The 18,761-nt window shown below is 47.3% G+C and overlaps 1 protein-coding gene across 1 annotated transcript in view; it reads right to left on the reverse strand.

The window, feature by feature from the left end:
• LINC02898 (long intergenic non-protein coding RNA 2898) overlaps positions 1–13,503 on the reverse strand; it is a 58,654-nt gene extending 45,151 nt beyond the window's left edge. Inside the window, exons 1-3 of the mRNA XM_071076108.1 lie at positions 13,494–13,503; positions 12,512–12,587; positions 3,761–4,081 (exon numbers count right to left, since the gene is read on the reverse strand). Of these exons, the coding sequence (XP_070932209.1) occupies positions 3,761–4,081; positions 12,512–12,587; positions 13,494–13,503 (407 nt within the window). The remainder of the gene's footprint in view (positions 1–3,760; positions 4,082–12,511; positions 12,588–13,493) is intronic.
• Positions 13,504–18,761: the final 5,258 nt, after the last annotated feature.

An 18,761-nucleotide genomic window follows, 5' to 3' on the forward strand; every position in this document is an offset into this window, starting at 1 on the left:
GGCTGCACTCACTGGTGGCTGCTCTGAAGCCTAGGAGGGATGCTAAACCTGGTAGTGAGATTTGCAGGGAAAAGCCTGCAGCTATGATCTGGAGTAGACTACCTGCTGTCGGTAGGGGGAGAGGTTAAGAAAAGGAAGACTGGAATGGGGTGGGAGGGTGACGAGGCTGAAGTGCACTGATAAAGAAAAACCTAATAGTACCTTCTGACATCTGCAAAGTGCTTTATAAGTTTGTGCCTTCGTTCAGGAAAAGAAAGAAAGAAAATCATATATAGAATATGCCAGGCACCATGGCCTGCTTCTCTCAATTTGAACCTTGTAAAGTAAATCTCCCTCCCTCCCCACTCCACACTCAGGAGAAAAAAACTGTGATGCAAGGAGGTGAAGTGACTTTCCCAGTGGCACACAGCTCATGGCTGGCAGAGCGAGGATTCAAACACTGGCCTGCCTTCCTGAAAATCGACGCTCTTTCTGCTAAACCACAGATCACCCACAAGGATTACAATGTTGGAGCGGGGATTAACCACCCAAGAATACTCATGGCATCGTGGGCCAAACTCCATCTCTTCTCCCTCATGCAGCAAGAAAGTTTCCATCTCAAAACAAGCCATTTCCTCTGAGCAGCGGTCTCGGCAAGGATGAGAAAATCAGCCCTCAGCCCTGTGGATGCAGGCCAAGGGAGCTGGGCTTGTGGAGGGCTTCTTGGGGTTCAAACCCAGGAGAATAAAGAGTCCCAGAGGAAACTTTTCTTTGCAGGAAAGAAGTGTCCGGGGCCGTGGTGGGGGTGGGGGCATCTGTAAGTCATATAACAAACACCAGACCTCTCCATTTTATACCTCATTCCTTTGGTGGGGGCAAGCAGTAGAGCCATCTCTATTTGGGAAACAGTGAAACTCAAATCACCGTGAACCCTGCACTTTCTCTGTTAATTGTGTGAACTTCACTGTGCCTGGAGAATGCATGGACCTGCATTAGACGAAGTTATATTTCTGGAATATTACATATGTATCTGTGCAATATATCAATTATATGGAATATATATAGAATATATTACATATAATAATATATACGAATAACATATATTCCTATATATTATATATAATATCCTAATATATATTATAATGTGTATTATCTTCTATTTCCTTGTATTGTGGGTTTTCTTTGCAAAGAGTAGATACCCTTTCGGGAGGTTCCAATAAATCTTATGAATAAATGACTGAAGCTGGCAGTGTTTGAGGCGGCACAATACCCAGCCCCTGAGGGAGCTCCTAAGACTTTTGATTCTCCGGCCCTGAGCTGGTTCTCCCCAACCGGCCCTGTCAATTTGTGGCCACCTCGCTCCAAGCCAGGTATTTCCAAAGGTCATCGACTTGGAATAACAGGTGCTACTGTTTTGACTTCAGCAAGACAGCCTGGGACCAAAGAATCCTCCATAGCTTCAGGGCTGATATGGGTGGGTTAAGAAAGTTGGATTTTGGATGAGATCTGTTACAGGGTCCTTTGTCCCTCTTACAGCAAAGAAAACTGAGAAGAATTTTAAAAGGCTGCCTTGGTCTCCAGAATCCCTCTGGAAGCAGATGGCATGTCAACAGGTTCCAGGGCAGGCTCCAGAGGCCCCAGACCTGGGAGCCTTACTGGAATGTAATTAACCTAAGTGCTGGCTGTTAGGATGAAAAGGCAGGAATGCAATTATGGAAGGAGCATGAGGTGAGCTTTCATTGATTAACCTGTCCTGTCTGATTCCATTCCCTACTGAGGTGATTTTGGGGGCCCTCTGAGGGTTGCCCTGTGCCCTCGGGGTTATGAGAAAGGAAAACAATCACTGCAGAAAGTGAATACCTAAAACAGAGTTCAGGAGGCCTGTGTGGACCTCCAAAATTGCCTGGAAAACGCACTTGTGCAAAATGCAAAGTGTACACTTTCGAGGAAGAGGCTGGACACTCTTATCACTTGCTTGAAGGGGTCTGCAGCCCCCAAAGGGTTAAGAATCTCTGTTCTAGAGGAGCGAAAGCTCAGCACAGTTGCTAGAGTAGGACCTCAGGAAAAGTTCCTTCAGTTCTCAACTTCAAATGGCCATCATCCATCTGAGTTCAGTTCTGGCTCTACCACTTACCAGCAAGTCACTTAGCCTCTCTGCACCTCAGTTTCATCTGTAAAATGAGGGACATCCCAGGGTTCATAAGATAATTGAATGATGTGCAAATACAAAACATTTTTATTTTAGACAGAGTCTCGCTCTGTCACCCAGGCTGGACTGCAGTGGTACGATCTCGGCTCACTGCAACCTCTGCCTCCTGGGTTCAAGCGATTCTCCTGCTTCAGCTTCCCGAGTAGCTGGGATTATAGGTGCCTGCCACCACGCCTGGCTAATTTTTGTATTTTTAGTAGAGACGGGTTTCACTGTGTTGGCCAGGCTGGTCTCGAACTTCTGATATCAGGTGATCTGCCCGTCTCGGCCTCCCAAAGCTGGGATTACAGGCGTGAGCCACCACGCTGGTCAGAATGCAAAACTCTTTTTCTCCGTCTTGCTCTGTCACCAGGCTGGAGTGCAGTGGCATGATCTTGGCTCGCTGCAACCTCCGCCTCCCAGGTTCAAGTGATTCTCCCACCTCAGCCTCTTGAGTAGCTGGGATTAGAGGTGCCCGCCACCAGGTGTGGCTAATTTTGGTATTTTTAGTAGAGACGGGGTTTCACCATGTTGGCCAGGCTGGTCGCGAACTCCTGACCTCAGGTGATCTGCCCACCTCAGCCTCCCGAAGTGCTGGGATTACAGGCATGAGCCACCTTGCCTAGCCAAAACTCTTAACCCAACATCAAGCTCTTGGTAAGCACTCAATAAATGGAAGCCATTTTGATTATGATTATCAAAGTCTAGAATATAAAGTGGACTGTGTACATGTACTCTTTAGGAGCAGTCTTTTGGCCCCAAACTAGATTCTATGGGAATCCCCAGGTAAGATGTTCCTCCAAAATGAAGTGGAGCCATGTGACCCGGGGTCTTTAAACATTGCTTTCTCAAACCCTCCCCAAGTAGGGTACTTCTCCCCCAGAGGCACAGGGATCTGGCCACACTGGGAGATAAGCTTCTGGAAGTGGGGGCACATCAAGCATCTGGGTGGTACCAGTGCCTGGGCCTGACCTGGAGTCTTCACCAGCCTGCCCCTTTTGGGGAAGCTTCTGACAATTTTGATTACCAAAATCTTCCCGCCTTTTGGGATAATACATTCAAATGCTCCATTGAGACAGACTTCTGTATCTTTACAGGCCCTAGAATGAGACCAACCCAAGGCCCAGCATCTGCGGAATGTCCAAGGTGGAACCAGGAAGGAACAACTAAACCACTCCTTTTCCCCTCTTCCCAACACACCCGTCTCTCCTCCCAGATCCTTGGAGCTCTCCGCCCTCAGAACCTACAAGCTGCCCAGGGGTCTTCCAGACCAGCCCCAATTGCTTCCAGCCTCCTTCCTCCAGCACACCCCTGCAGCCTTGGGCCACTGATCCTGTGCCAAAGCTTCCCCCACCTCTGGGCTCAGAAGCAGGTGTAATCCCAACTCCAGCAGGGAATCCCAGAGGTGAAGGTCACGGGAGAATCTTTAATCTTCAGTTCCCAGGAGAGAAGATACCCAAAGAGCAGGGAGCAGGAGCCAGCTCCAGGCCATCCATTTGTTTATTCATCAATCATTCATTTATGCATTAATCATTCATTCCCCCCACCCATCAATCACTCATCTGCTTATTTATTCATTCAGTGTGTTTGTACCTTGTCCTTGCTTTGGTTACCGCAGATGTTGGTCCTCTCCTGCTTTGATCTGTCCCCTGTTTCTCTGGCAGCTGCACAGCAGAAGCCTTCTCATGTCCCTTGTTGGGTACTTGGTTGAGAGGCTGTCTCCCTCTCAGAGGTGCCTGAGGAAAGCCAAAGGGACAGTGCAGAGCTGTCTGCTGCCTGCAATTTCCCTTCCATTGCAAAATCCAGTCTTCTGGTCCATGGGTCAGTGGGAGAGATTGGGAGGGGCTGCAGAGGGGTCTCCAGGGCCAATCGAGGAATAATGGTCTGGACATCCTCACCGTGTGCGAGCTCTGGCTGTTTAAAAAAGAAAAAGAAAAAACAATATGCTGATCCTTCTGGGAGAAAGGTGACTGTAGGAGACTCTAAGCTTCTGTGCCTGGTTCTGAGGCCTGAGCTTCGATCTTTGAGGGGGTTCGGGGAACATGGTATGGGAAAACCTGGGGCTGGAGTTTCAGAGGCCTAAGCTGTGAACCTTCTGACAGGTCTCCCGTCTTCCATCCTTCCATCTACCTGGTCCCCGTAAAGTCTGTTCTCAGCCAGCAGCCAGAGATCCTTTAGTAAAAGACCATGTCCTGCCTCTGCTCAAAACCCTGCCCTGACTTTCAGTTCTCTCAGAGCAAAAGCCAAGGCCCCACTTGATGGGGTCCCCCTCATCTCCCACTCACTCCCTCCATTCAGCGCCCACTGGCCCCATCCTTCCAGAACTCACCAGCCACACTCCTACCTTAGGGCTTTTGCTATCATTGTTTCTTCTGAAACAGGCTTGACCTGGATGACATGCTTGAAAATGACTCACTTTCTCACTTCCTTCAAGTCTTTGCTCAATTGAAACCTTCCCCATGAGCCTACCATGATCCATCCTATTAAAAATTGCAAAGCACACAGGCGCGCACACACACACACACACACACACATCCCCCCACTCTCAACCCCCCTGCTCCTTAGCACTCATCATCTTCTAACGTAATACATAATTTACTTATTATTTTTACCATTTATTATCTGTTTCTGCCTGCTCAAGAATAACTTCCAATAGGGCAGGGGTCTTTGTATGTTTTCTTCACTGATGTGTCCCGAGGGTGGGCCATCCCACGGATGCCTGGTATATAGCAAGAGCTAGTAAAACATGCCTTGGATGAAAGAATGAATGAGTTAATGGGCTGTAGGAAGCTCTGAGGATGAAGCTTGTGAAGCCACGGGCTGTGGAGTTTGGGGCTTCTTGAGGGTAGAATTTAGGAGGCCCACAGTGGCTTCTATCAGCTGTGCTGAGGAGAGACGAGCCAGGCAAATTGCCCGCTCCCAGCCTTCTCGGGGAGGAAAGGTAGGCAGCAGCGTCGGTGGGGATTGCGCTAACTCAAGATGCCAGCTCCGTGCCGCTCTGGGGCTGGCCAGCGCTCTGGATGTCATTAGCTGATTTGTTCTGCTCTGCAGAATGTACTTTTCATATTTAGGCAGAAAAAACAGCTTTCGATCCTTGTGCCCTTTCTTCTGTGAGCTGTAGCACATGGCCTGCTTATTATGAATTAATCCTCTAAAGAGCATGTTCATTCTTCTAATTTAATTGTGCTTCGTTTCAGAAAATAACTAAACCCAGTGCGGAATAAACTCCAATGCTGATCGGTTTTCAAGACGTTAACCTAAGACAAAACACTGCTAGAGGGCAGCAGCAATTTGGAATCATTAAAGGGAACCCATGTAAATAATAAAAACAAAACTAAAATGCAGAATTAAATTAAGGAATAGGAAATTAAATTTGGGAATCTAATCTAAAATTGAGGCCTTATATGCCCAGGCTTCCCTGGCTTGGCGCTTCACTCAGGAGTGCCCAGGAGAGGAGGTTCTGCAGAGGTTCCCACGACCAGGGAAGCGGCAGCCCCTCCTGGGTGACAGTGTGCTGCTCTGGGAAGAGAGATGTGGGCTGAAGTGGGAGAAAGGGGGCTTTCCTCCCACAGGGTCAACTGTGATGAAGACGAAAGCCACACTGTCACAGCTGCATCTGGATGGCTCGTCCTGAGCCCTGGTGACCGGTTCAGGAGAACTGCCTGCAGCCAAGAGTCCGAGCTGCCACTCACTAAGAGGAAGCACAGGAAATGAGGCAGATGGTGCTGAGTGGCTGCTGGCCTGAGATGCTGGGAGTGGTCAGCCCTGGGCAAAGAAGCTGCGCCAGCCCTCCTTCACCTTTGGGCCCTGGGCACCCTCCCACAGGTGACCCAGCTCAAGACAGAGGCTGAGGGAGTTTCCTCCTGCCCGGGGAATGGCCCCTAAGCAGAGTCCTGGCCTCCCCACCACCACCGTGAGAGCCCAGTTCCAGATGGAGGAGCCCCAGACTCCAGCATCACCATGGCAGGTCAGGCCTCCCCCAGGCAAAATGAGAAAGGGAAGATGGGAAGGATGGGGGCTGGGGATGAGAAGAGAGCCAAATTATAAAAGGTCTGCAAGTCAGATGTACAGTCAAGGGCAGAGTTAGCACCTTGGCTCAGGCTTCATTATGTATTGATTTTTTAGACCCTGTCCCTAGGGTAGTCTCTCTTTTTTCTCTCCATATTTCTACCTCCTCTGGCTCTCTTCCTCTCTTTCTCCCACCTCCCTCCTCAAAGTGAAAAGAGATCAGCCTTCTGAGTCAGACAGACTGATTTGGAGCCACAGTTCTTCCTCTTACTTGGTACTAGAGCTTCAACAAACTATCTTGCCTTCCTTGACCTCAGTTTCCTCATATGCGATGCTAATAATATCTGCCTCCTTGGTTTGGGCTAAATGCAAGAAAGCACCTGGCACAGAGCAGGCACTCAGGCACTTCTGCTTTTTCATTCTCTGTTTCACCAGTGATTCTTTACACGCCACTTTCTACACACACATGCACACATGTGCACACGTGTGCACACACAAGCTCCGCAGGCTCCATCCTCTGCCAAAGGCCTTAGACTGTGTTTCTAGAGCACCACAAGTAGTTAGAAAAAAAAAAAAAAAAGTCCAGTCAATCAAATGCAATCAACTGCTTGCTTTGATTCACGAAGGCAAACATTCAAACAGACAGCCATATCCCAGTATCAAAGTGAAGTTTTCCATTGCCATTTTCATTCGGAGTTCTACATGGATAAATTAGCCACCTTAAAATAGATCTCTTTTTTGAAAAAAGAAGAGAATACAAACAAGCAAAGAAAAACTAATAATCACTTGTTCTCATTTAATTCACATTTTGATCAAGAAACTGATGCACAAAATTGAGGCCACAATGTTGATTGGTCAGTTAAACAGTGATTGCGTCTAAAACTATCCAAGATGGAGACCACAAGGACAAAAAAGGCTAAGAGTTCTGTCTTGAATTCCCTGGCTACTTTGCTAACTGCCTGCAGACAGCATGCTAGTCTCTTGCCTGTCTCCTGATTTATACCCATAAATTAAGGCACTGTGTGGCACAACCAATCTCGGTTCTCCCAGAACAAACCCAGAAACCTCAGAGAAGCCACCTGGTGTGGATCCAAAATCCGTGGAAGATCCACCTTCAATGTCAATGGAAAAGAAGCAGGAGAGCCACACCCTGGCCTGAGGCTACTAGGGAGAAGGAAGGGTTACCCTGAAGGTGAGGACCAGGACCAGGTAAGCCACAAGGTTGGCCTACACTTGGGTCCAGGGGCAAATACTGGAAAATGACCCCTCAGCCTTTAAAAGTTAAAAAGGTATGCAAATTTCTTAGACACGTAAAACTCTTAACAGAAGACTTATCCAGGGAGCCCCACCTGTTGAGGAGCTCAGTTGATGGGGGGTTAATTTCTAGAAGGCTGGAGTAAGTGTGGTCAGTTAAATAGTATTATGGACCGCACGTTTCTATCCCCCGAAATTCATATGTTGAAACCCTAATTCCAAATAGGATGATATTAGGAGGTGGGGCCTTTGGGAGGTAATTCGGTTTAAATGAGGTCATGAGGATAGAGCTCCCATGATGGCATTAGTGACCTTACAAGAAGAGAAAGAGACTAGAGTCATTTGAGGACACAGAGAAAAGACAGCCATCTGTCTTCTCTCCAGGAAGAGGACCCTCACCATCTGGAGGTGCTGGTGCCTTGATCTTGGACTTCCTAGCTTCCAAAACTGTGAGAAACAAGTGTTTGTTGTTTAAACCACCCAGTTTATGGTATTCTGTTGTAGCAGCCTGAACTGATAAAGACAAATGGTTTCTGTATTTCTGATCTTCAGTGAAAACCTCCATTTCCAGAATATGAAACTGCCTGCCTGGGAGGGCTTTTGTGTGGAGGCAGTTTCCCCATTTTACCATGAAGCCTCAAGTCATGTCTACCCAACAGAAGAGCTTTCAAGGTGGCTACACTTGAGAGGAAAACTAATTTGTTTCCCTAAAACAACTAAATTCCCTTCCATCTTAAGTCCATATAGCTTGAGTTTGTGCAACCCATCCAACCAGGGATCCTTTCCCCATTGGTAACTCTAATATTATTGCTGATAACACTAGTGAAAATAGTCAACATTCATTGAGAGCTTACTTGATGCCACACATTTGTTCTAAGTGTTTCATAAGAATTATTTCATTTAATCCTTACAACAACCATATGACGTAGACATTATTGTCCCCATTCTATAGATGAGGCAACTGAGGCCCAGAAAACAGAGCAGCTAGCCCATTATAACAACAAAACACAGCAGCACCGGGGTTTGAACCTAGGCGATGCCCCAGATTCTGGAGTCTCCTCACCACTAACGGTACTTCCTGTTGGTCACCAGCTCCCCCCATCCACACATCTATCCATAGTGACCCTAAATATAGGCCACATGGAAAAGAGAGTTCACCAGGCCTTTGGGAACTCATATCTGGAAGGCAGCCTTGTGTTTACAAAATGCCTTCCCACGGCTTTTCTTCCCTGGTCCTTGTGGAACATGGTGGCTAGGTCTTCAAGGTCATCCTTGCCTTTCAGCAAATGCTGTGTCCTGGGCTCTGTGGGGTGTATGGTATAGAGACAAGACCATGCTTTATTCTGTCTCATGGATTAACTTCTCACAGCCCATAAGGGCAACACAAGCTTGGCACCCAGCAGAACATTCCTGGAGGAAACAGCCTTGTCAGTGTACAGGTACTCATTTAAATTCCAGACCCTGGTTTTTAAGACACACATCTGCAGTGGGCATATGTAGTGATAGATGAAAACAGAAATGGTTTTCCACTGTTTCTGTATTATTAGATGTGACCTACTATCGAAAGAGCAAAGAAAGAGTGGAAAATTAAAGGTGATTTGATATTAGCCTCCTATTCATATTAGAAAAAGTAACTGCTCTTGCGGTTTTCCTCACAGAGGTGTCTTTATTCATTTGACATGCCTTTAATAACTAATTCTAGTTGTCTGGTTGCCAAGAAAGATTTCCTACGGGCAGACTTGAAAGTGACTCAAAACTCTTTGCATGCCCGGCTTCAAATGATCCCATAACAGCAAACATTCAGCTTCCCTCCAGACTTCTGAAGTGTGGGAATAACATGAAAGAATGAACAAGAATCATTCTGCAGCCTGCATATGCTATGAGCAGAGCTGTCTGGCAGAGGTTATGGCTCTATCTACATGGACCAGGCATAGTGAGATTTGGAAATAATCTCCTGCATTTGATCCATGGAGTCAGCCAAACCAAATGATTTATTTCAAGAAAATAATCTACTTTGGGGCCAGAATGGTGTAGGTCAGTCATAAACAGACTGAGCTTTCCTCTCTCTGCACAGACCTGGAGTGGGCAGAGAAAGGCTGGGAAAACAACCACAATTGCTCTCATAGGGTCACAACCAAATAACTCATACTATGAATGTGTACATATATTCACTACAATGGTCATTCATCTACTTATGGCAGGCTAAGTGGATGACATACATACATAAACTAATTCTCACAAGAATCCTACTTATGAGGTAAGAGTATCATTATTCCCATTTTACCAATGGGAAAACTGAGCCTCTGAGATGTTCAATAATTTGCCCAGGACTCACAGTTTTGGAAGTAGAAGTTGGCTAAGTGTTCATCAGACATTTCTTTTTTTCCTCCTGGGCACACAACAAGATGCCACTTTCCTCCCGTGAAGTTAGATGCAGCCATCTGACTGAATTCTGACCCATAGAAAGTGGATAGAAGTGACATACGTCATTTCCAGTTCCTGCCCATACATGATTCTCTCTTTTCCTAGTCAATGACTGAATGGAGATGATTCTGAGGACTTAGAAAGGATAGAACCTGAATATGGAAGAATACAGGATTCTAACCAACTGCTTTGAGCAGAACCCCTTCATCAGCCTGCATTGGATGGTGATATGAGCTAGAAATAACCTATTGTGTTAAGCCACTGAAATGTGATGATGGTTGGTTCCAGCTGAAAACCTAAACTGATTATTAATGCAACTCATAAGCTGCTTCCAAACTCAAAAACTCTAACATTCATGCTCTTAACCTTTTCTCTTGTCTGTAACCACACGGGGTCTCATCAACTTATCCCCAGGGGACATTAGGAGATGTCCCCTTTTTTGAGTATCAGTTTCCTTTCTGCTCTAGAGGTCCTAATGTGGTGGTGGGTTTGCTTTTCGCTTTTCTACCTAAGCAGACACATTTCTGTTGTTGTTGCTTTTTTTTTTTTTTTTTTTTTTTTTTTTTTTAAGAATCTGCTAAAAGCTACACCTACTATTTCTTGGTTAATCTATCCCCATCGTGGGGCTCTGCATATTCAAGTTGTCTTTGATTTCTCCTCTGCTATGTTATTAGTAACATCTGATCAGTTACTTGTATCTCTTCCATCCTTGTCCTTCACTCTATTTCCCCTTATCAGTCTCACCTGGTTTAATCACAGCACTCTCCAAACTTGCCCCTTCTCCTCCTGCCCATCATCCCATTGACTCCAAAAGGACCTTCCTAAAACAGAGCTGGTCCCAGTATCCCCAGCATCAAATTTTTTCATGTAAAGTCCATCAATACCATAATGCAAATACCCTGTAATCAAGCAATTCCACTTATATGAATTTATAGATACATGCACAAAATGATGTACATACAAACATATTCACTCCATCATTGTTTGAAGTGGCAAAAGATTGGAAACACCAAATGTCCATCAGTAGAGTCTTGTTACATCAACTATAGAATGCAATGAGCTCCACCTAAAAATCTCCAAGATCGGCTGGGCGCGGTGGCTCACGCCTGTAATCCCAGCACTTTGGGAGTCTGAGGCAGGCGGATCACGAGGTTAGGAGATCGAGAACATCCTGGCTAACGCAGTGAAACCCTGTCTCTACTAAAAATACAAAAAAGAAAATTAACCAGGCGTGGTGGCGGGCGCTTGTAGTCCCAGCTACTCGGGAGGCTGAGGTAGGAGAATGGCGTGAACCTGGGAGGCAGAGCTTGCAGTGAGCCCAGATCGCGCCACTGTACTCCAGCCTGGGCGACAGAGCAAGACTCCATCTCAAAAAAAAAAAAAAAAAAAAAAAAGTCTCCAAGATTTATGGTTAAGTATAATGTGCAAGGTACAGGACAGTGTATATAACATACTAATATTGGTGTTTAAAAAGTAACAGGGAGATACATTTACATATATGTTTACAAAGACATGGAATACCTTTGAAAGAATGCACAAGAAACTGGTAATAACAGCTGCTTCTGGAAAGGGAACTGAGTGTCTAGGTCTCAGGGATGAGAAGGAGAAACACTTTTCAGTGAATATATATTTGTATTGTTTGAAGACTTTATGCATGTATTAACTTTAAAAAAAATAAAATAAAACTGTGCTTCCTAGTGCTTATTTGATGAAATCCAAATCCTGCAGGAAGAAAGAAGAGACTCTTCAAGTTCTGGCTCCAATACGTTTTTTCTGCTTGCTCTCTCACTCGACCGCACTGTTCTCTGAACATTCCTGGTACTCCCTCATCTCTGTGCCTTTGTTTAGGTCTCTCCCTCCCCTGGAAAGTCCCGTCCCTATTCAGCAGAAACTAATCCATGTTATCTCCTTCATTTTCTTTATAACTCTATATGATGGCCCTTTTCCCCAGTTTGCTCTGCACAAGAGATGCGTCTTTCTTTCCTACAAGATGATATGTTGTCTTACACATTGAAAGTGTTCAAAATGTGGCTGTGCCTTGAACCAAAGCTATAATTCTACGTATCTCAGCAACAGCTTCTAGAAATGGCTGGGAAGGGGGAAAGGGATGGGCTCACCCTTCCCCACAAAGAAGGAGTCAGATCTAAAATCTATCCCATTAGGTTGGGGGCTGGACTAAGTAAGTAATATATCTCAGCCCGGGATACTGGAACATTCTGCAAGAATGAACCTCCTTCCTCTGGTTCACTCCCAAGGCCACTTCCCCATCCCCAGTCTCTTTGCCCAAAGACCAACAAGTCAATGGTACTGCTATGCTCGAGACTGAAATGGTCTCTTTGGCATCAGGCTGACTGCATGATGCTTTCTGGGGAGAGAGACATCCATTGCCCTAGACCACAGTCTGGGGTTTAAACTCAGTTGTCACAATTATTTGAAGCCTATTAAGTTTATTTATGTTCCAAAGCAGGTCCACTAGAGAAGGACCATCATAGTCGTAAATATCAGGGCTGCTGTTCTCCAGACCCAGCTGTGCCTCTATGCCCCTCCCTTTCTCAGCGCTACCGGCCCTGCTTACAGACTGGAGCCAGGCGCTCTGATTCGGTGCAGTACCCACGCCCTGTTCAATCAATTCTGCCGGCCCAGCTAGTCAACACGCACTTCTGCACGTTCTGTGTAGTGGGAGTATGTCTGAACAAGACTCGGATCTCCGTGGGAGTGATGGCATCTTCTAGTCCTGTCCATGTTAAATACATAAGGTTCAGGATCCAGGCTTTTGCCTCCAAGACTCATGGGGACCTACGGGCTGGCACTGAACCCTGGGCAGAGTTAGGGACCCTTCTAACTCAACTAGAAGTCTTTGAGAAAACTAAGGACTGACTGCATGTCTGCTGAAGATGCTTGCGGAGTTCTTGGCTGCGTGAGGGTTTCATCATTTTACCCATCGGTGTGGTGTAAAGGAGACCGCTTAGTCCTAAGAGCAGTGCTTTCCAAAGCATATGCCATTGTACACTGGTCTTGTAATGAAAAAGTAAAGATGATTGTGTAGTCAAAAAGTTTATGAAACAGTGGATACTAGATCCTCGTCTGGGGAGATTCATAGTGTACTTCGCATATTAGAGGGCCTGAGAAGTCCTGCCATAAAGAAAATTGTTTAACTCAGTGTGATCTAAACATGTTTCACAAAAGAATCCTCTTTTGGTGACATCGCTGGGTATCCCTTGGTAGCAGTGTTGCATGAAGTACCTTTGGGGAAAGCTGCCCTTAGAAATGCGCATGTGTGTGTGTCCCTCACGGGCAGAGCTTCCTGAGGCTTGGTCTAGGGGCAGGAACACGTCTCTAACTTCTGCCTCCCTGTCTTCCAGTTCCCAAGTCTTGAGCTGGCCGACACGCCTGCCCAGGTACAGGTGTTCTTCCTTTCTCTGCTGGCTGTTTTTTCTCTGCCCCCGCCCAGGATGTTGGAGGGAGGAAAGGGAAATGTCAGCTTCAACTTCAACCAACTGGCCCATTCCCCACCCACCTGTAGTTTCGCCCACAATCTGACTTCATATCTACCGTTTCTTGTTTCTTGTTTTTAAAGAACGAGATTGAACAATTACTCTTTACCCTTCTTCCCAACTTTACTTCTCCTAGGAAGCCTCACCTGCGAGCATGCGCAGTTGGTTTAGGGCGGTGGTTGTCAAATTGTGGTCCCTGGATCAACAGCCACGCAACCGCATCACCTGGGAACTTGCTAGAATTGCAAATTCTCAGACTCCCACTGAATTAGACATTCTGGGGTAGAGCCCAGCAATTTTTGTTTTAACAAGTCCTCCAGGTGATTCTGATGCAAACCATTAGTCTAGGGTGTTGGAAATCTCTTTCACTGAGCAGGTTCTATTTTTCCTCATTCGTTTTCTGCACATGTTTTTATTTATACCACACCAAATTCCGAAAAGGGTGAGGACAACCAATACTGAAATACTTAGGTGCTAGCACAATTAAAACAAATGTACAGACACTCTTCCTCCCAATAACTGCCCGGCTCACACCCTCACCTCCTCCAGGTCTCAGAGAGGCCCTCCTTGATCATTTCCAAAATGTCAATCTCCTCTCACTGCACTCCTGCTCCCTATCCTCCTCTACTTTATTTTTCTCGTTAGCATTGATTTTTATGTATATACAATCGATACAATTTATTTTATTTTCTCTCTCCTCCCTTGAATATAAGCTCCATGGGGCAGGGCTTTTCATCTATTTTGTTCCCTACTTCATCCCTAGCACTAGAATGATTCCTGCTTCAATACACATTTGTTCAATAGACGACCCTTATCATAAGGAGGAGAAGTCTGCTATGGTGATGAAACATGGAATTTTACTCTGAGCTTCCCAGCAGTCAAAGAGTTACAAAGATCTCTTTATCAAATAACAGGAAATCAGAAAGTCCTTTTGGGAAAGACAGAATCAGCCCAGACCCCCTTTTTGCCGTGTGTGCTCCCTGGGTGGGTAACAACCATTTCTGATAATGTCCCTGGGAGACTCTGCGCTCATCTCAGAGCAGCCTGGAAGTCTCAACCAGCTTCTATCTCCACCGATTCAATCCCAGGGAAGTTTTTCTTTTTTCTCCAGTGAGAAATGGGCAGACTCCTCCCAAAGATGTCTGTGCTGAACTGGTCTCCTGGCAGAAGGGAAAGGGCACACAAATTACAGGAAAAGGTCTGCTTGTTGAATCAGTTTTGTAGGTTAAACATGGTGGGACAGAAGGGAAGGGGCAGGAGAGTGTTCAACCATATTGAGTTCTTTTTTAAACTGCCTGGAAGGGTAGCCCCCACCTGGGAGAATGTATCTAGCACTGATAAATTTATAAAGTATTTGACCTTTAATCAATCCTAATATTTTCAATCCACAGAGCCTTCTTAAACGCCTGCAGCCCTGCCCCTAGGCCCCTATTCATCACAATTACTGCTCCAACTGTCGGAGGCAGGGCATGAAATGGTGCACGCTGACGTCCAATATTTTATCACTAATAAAGAGAAACATCCCAAGTATTTGCACAGTTCTGATACTTTCCAGCCCCGAGCCCAGGAAAAGGGGGAGTGTGGTGATTTATGCGCACTGCCAGGCATTGTTAATTGGGCTCTGGGCTAGAGGCCCTGGAGCTGCTTTTCTTTGCTTCCCAACCATGAACCAGGATGTGCAGAGAACAGTGGGTCAGGGGTGCAAGAGACGCCCGCAGAGCACACAGTAGGCCCTCACTCAGTATCTGGGAAGTGCTGGAAAACACTAGAGGGCAGTTTTTCAAAATCAAGGCTTGGCAAGTGCTCACCTCCACTGGTGGCTTTGTAAACAGATCCAATGTTTATAAGCAATCTCCTTCTACTTGTTGCCACGGCTGGGCTGCAATCCTCCCCACGTTCCTTGTCTCGCCTTCCCGCCCCTCCCCCACCCCATCCCTAGTCAGGGTCTACAGTCCAGCCCCGTTTCCTTCTCAGTTCAAAGTCCCTCCCTGTCTGCCTCTCAGCTCCAAGCAGAGGGAAGCTCAGTTTCCAGTCACAGCATTCAGACAACCCACAGGCTGCATCTATATGGCACCCAAACATCTGGATGAAATGTAAACAAAACAAGCAGATGTTTCTCTTTTATTACAGCAGGTGCCTTAGCAATGCCCTCAGCCTGGGGCTGAAAGCGAAGGGCTCCCTCTGGGAACTAGGACACCAGAGTCCAAGTTCCAAGAGGGAGTTTGGGAGGGCTGCCTACCCTTGAACTTATCAAGGAGCTAGTCCCTTGGGTGTCATAGACAGGGATGAGCGAAGAAAGCCAGATACTCCTAGGGAAAAGATGCTGGTGAAACTGACAATGGAGGATGGTGTCTGTGTGGGCAGAATGAAAGGTTCGGGAATTGGGAGCAAAAGAAGAAGATGCCAATGCAAATCAGTGGAGGAAGGCGTTGATTTCAAATAGCTCTCTAATTTCATTGTGACGAAGAGTTTCCTGAGCCTCCACATTCCACACCACTGCCTTCCAGGGAAAGAAACAAGACGTGGCCTGCACAAATCTCCATCTTAGCCCAAGGTCTCCTGTGCAAGAGGAGTTGGGCTCCAGAAAGAGAGGATGACCTGGGGGCTTGGATGACCTCCTGGGGTTTCAAAAACAGCACACACCTCCCCTTTCTCAGGCCATCTTCCACCTAACAGGAGACAAAGGGATGTATCACATTAGACTAATAAAGGTGGGCTGAGAGGTTCATGAAAGGGATAATTGAGGGAGGACAGGGGGACAACAGACCATGAAGAACAGAGTGATAACAGCCACAGAGAACCAGAGGTAAAAACAGATGAATTGGTTTCCATTTGCCTTCCCTTCACTCCTGCCAGCCCCTCTATCCTGACTCTGTGTGGCCCACTAACATACTCCCCCAGTGCAGTCCTGATCCTCTTCCCTGCTCCCCCAGCCCTGTGTGTGACACTCACACTCCCCCAGGTCTCTCCTCTACTCCTCAAACCCTGGCTGCACTGACACTCTCCAATCCTGTCCCCCACTTCCCTAGTCCCTGGGTGTAACACTCAACACACTCCCAGTCCTGTGCCCTCTCCCCCAGTCCTGTGTGACACTCAACACACACCCCCAGTCTTCTCACCCATCCCCTAGTCTCTGTGTGTAACACTGAACACACTCAATCGTGACCCCTACCTCCCCAGCCTCTAGGTATAATGCTAAACACACTCCTAGTCCTGTTCCTTACTCCCCCAGCCTCTGGGCGTGGCATTAAACACAGTCCTCCAGTCCTCTCCCCCACTCCTCTAGCCCTGGGTGTAACACTGGACATGCTCTCCTGGCCGTCTGCCCTTTCTCAGTCTTGGATGCAACACTAACACACCCTCCAGTCCTGTCCCCCATGCTCCCAACCCTTGGGTAAGGCACTGCTCCCACACTCAATGGGGAGCCAAGGAACAGTTACGTTCCCTTGGCTCCTCCACGTTCTGTCACGACAAACACATTCCTCAGGGCCACCTTCCTTGGTGGCAGCTATTTTACCCTACTATCTGCAGAAAGACTCTCAGGTCCGTACTGTGATCCTGTGTGCCAGCCCAGCACCAAGCATTGTGGAGACAGAGGGAGAGAGAGAAAGGGGAGACAGAGGAGAGAGAGTGGGGATGGCAGCAGTGGTGAGGATTGCAGCTTCTCATGCATCCATTGATTACTGGATTTTGTGTCAAAGGCAAATATTTTCCTTTGACCTCAGTGTTCCTGTCTGCAACACTGAGCTGCAATCTGGCATCAAGCACCCTGGGAAAGGGGCTGATTGCCACAGAGAGTTGAGAATTCAATAACTGGACTCTGGTTAGGACCAGGTCAGACACAACGTGGAGAAAGGATTATATTTTGGGAGGGAGGTAGTATTTTTGTTTTGTTTTTCTTGCTTTTTTTTACAAAACAGTAACTGTCAAGCAATGCCTCCAGGCTTTGGGGTTTCCAAGTGACGAATTTTACCCCTGATAACCACAACAACCCCTGAAAGAAGTGGAGGCTTTCCTTCCATATTTTGGGGGGCTGGGAGGGGCAAGGCGTAGGAATCAGGCACAAAGAAAACTGAAGTATGGGTGATCCAATTCCCCTTCCCCCAAGTAGCCTTGCTTTTTAGCTCCATGGGTTAGAAGTTTATAGGAATTCTGGATCCATGGTTTCCTATGGTTACTTTTACAGATCTTGTTAATTTATTACCCGTGGTTACACTTTTAATGGAAATCATGAAGAAATGGCAAAGGAAACATGAGCTAATTTTTTTTCCAGTGACACATTTCACTGCTATTTAAATAGCTGTTTTGCCAAACCAAACACAGCGCTTACAGCCAGCGGTGACACATGAAGGAGATCGCTGTGGCCGATCCTGCCTGCGGCATCCAGAACAGGCGAGACTTTCTCTCAGCTTCCCCAAGGGCCGGACGCCAAGGGGGGCGGGTAGGGGAGCTGGAGCCTGGGGCACAGCTGGAGCCCCAGAGCTGGGTGAGTGCAGCTTCCACCCGCCCCGGGCACGGCTGCTTCTCCGCTGCCTCCTGTCCACTGCTCACCCCGAGGGGCCCTGGGGTGACTGTTTTCTCCCACCAGCCTGGGGGACCCCCCCAGAGTTGGCCACAGCAAGGCCACCAGCAGGGCCTCCTGGCCCTCACTGCAGGATGATCTGCTCAGGCCTTTAGCCGGGAACATTATCGGGTTGTATAAAACCAGAGATAGACTTTGGGGAAGCCCTGGCCAGCTTAGTTCCAGTTCTGTGATGGCGGCAACAGTGGTACTGTGACCACGCTCACACAGGGTGCCTTTGTTAGGCAATCGCAGAGTCTGTGACTTCTCCTCCTCAGAAATGTTGGCCTCTGACGCACTCTTGCTCCCCAACTTGGGGACTGTGATGTCACCAAGCATTTATGAGCTTCTCAAGAAGCCCATTGAGACTTGTGGCATTTGGCAAGAGAGACTCCAGGGCCTGGGATGTTGGAGAAGAGGAAGAGGCCGCAGTCTGTGGAGATGGCTGGTGCAGGAGGAATGGCGGGGAAACTGTTCACAGCAGCCAAGTCAGAACTTCCCCAGGGTTAACAAATGCAGTGGGATTGAGGGAGGCAAAGTGCTTAGGGTCTGACATGAGGGCTGTGGAGACCTTGATTCATTTGTCCGATCTCAGAGGCCCTGTGACAGAGAACCCAGGGGCACCAACCTTCTGCCTGTGAGCTCCACTAATGAACAGCAGGAAGGGGCAATCCAAGAAGTAGGCACAAAATGGGGAGAGAATATTCTGGAGGGAGGAGCCTGAGCCAGCAGGAACTAGGATTTCAGCCCCACCCAGGCCCTGCTGGATCCTGAACAAGTCTAGCTACTTCTCAGATTCCCCCTCCATGGGATGCTCTGTGGCCCCCAGAGCCCACTGCCAGTGTCAAGGTGG

The sequence above is a fragment of the Macaca nemestrina genome, chromosome 13, assembly GCF_043159975.1.
Source record: "Macaca nemestrina isolate mMacNem1 chromosome 13, mMacNem.hap1, whole genome shotgun sequence".
Lineage (NCBI taxonomy): Eukaryota > Metazoa > Chordata > Mammalia > Primates > Cercopithecidae > Macaca > Macaca nemestrina.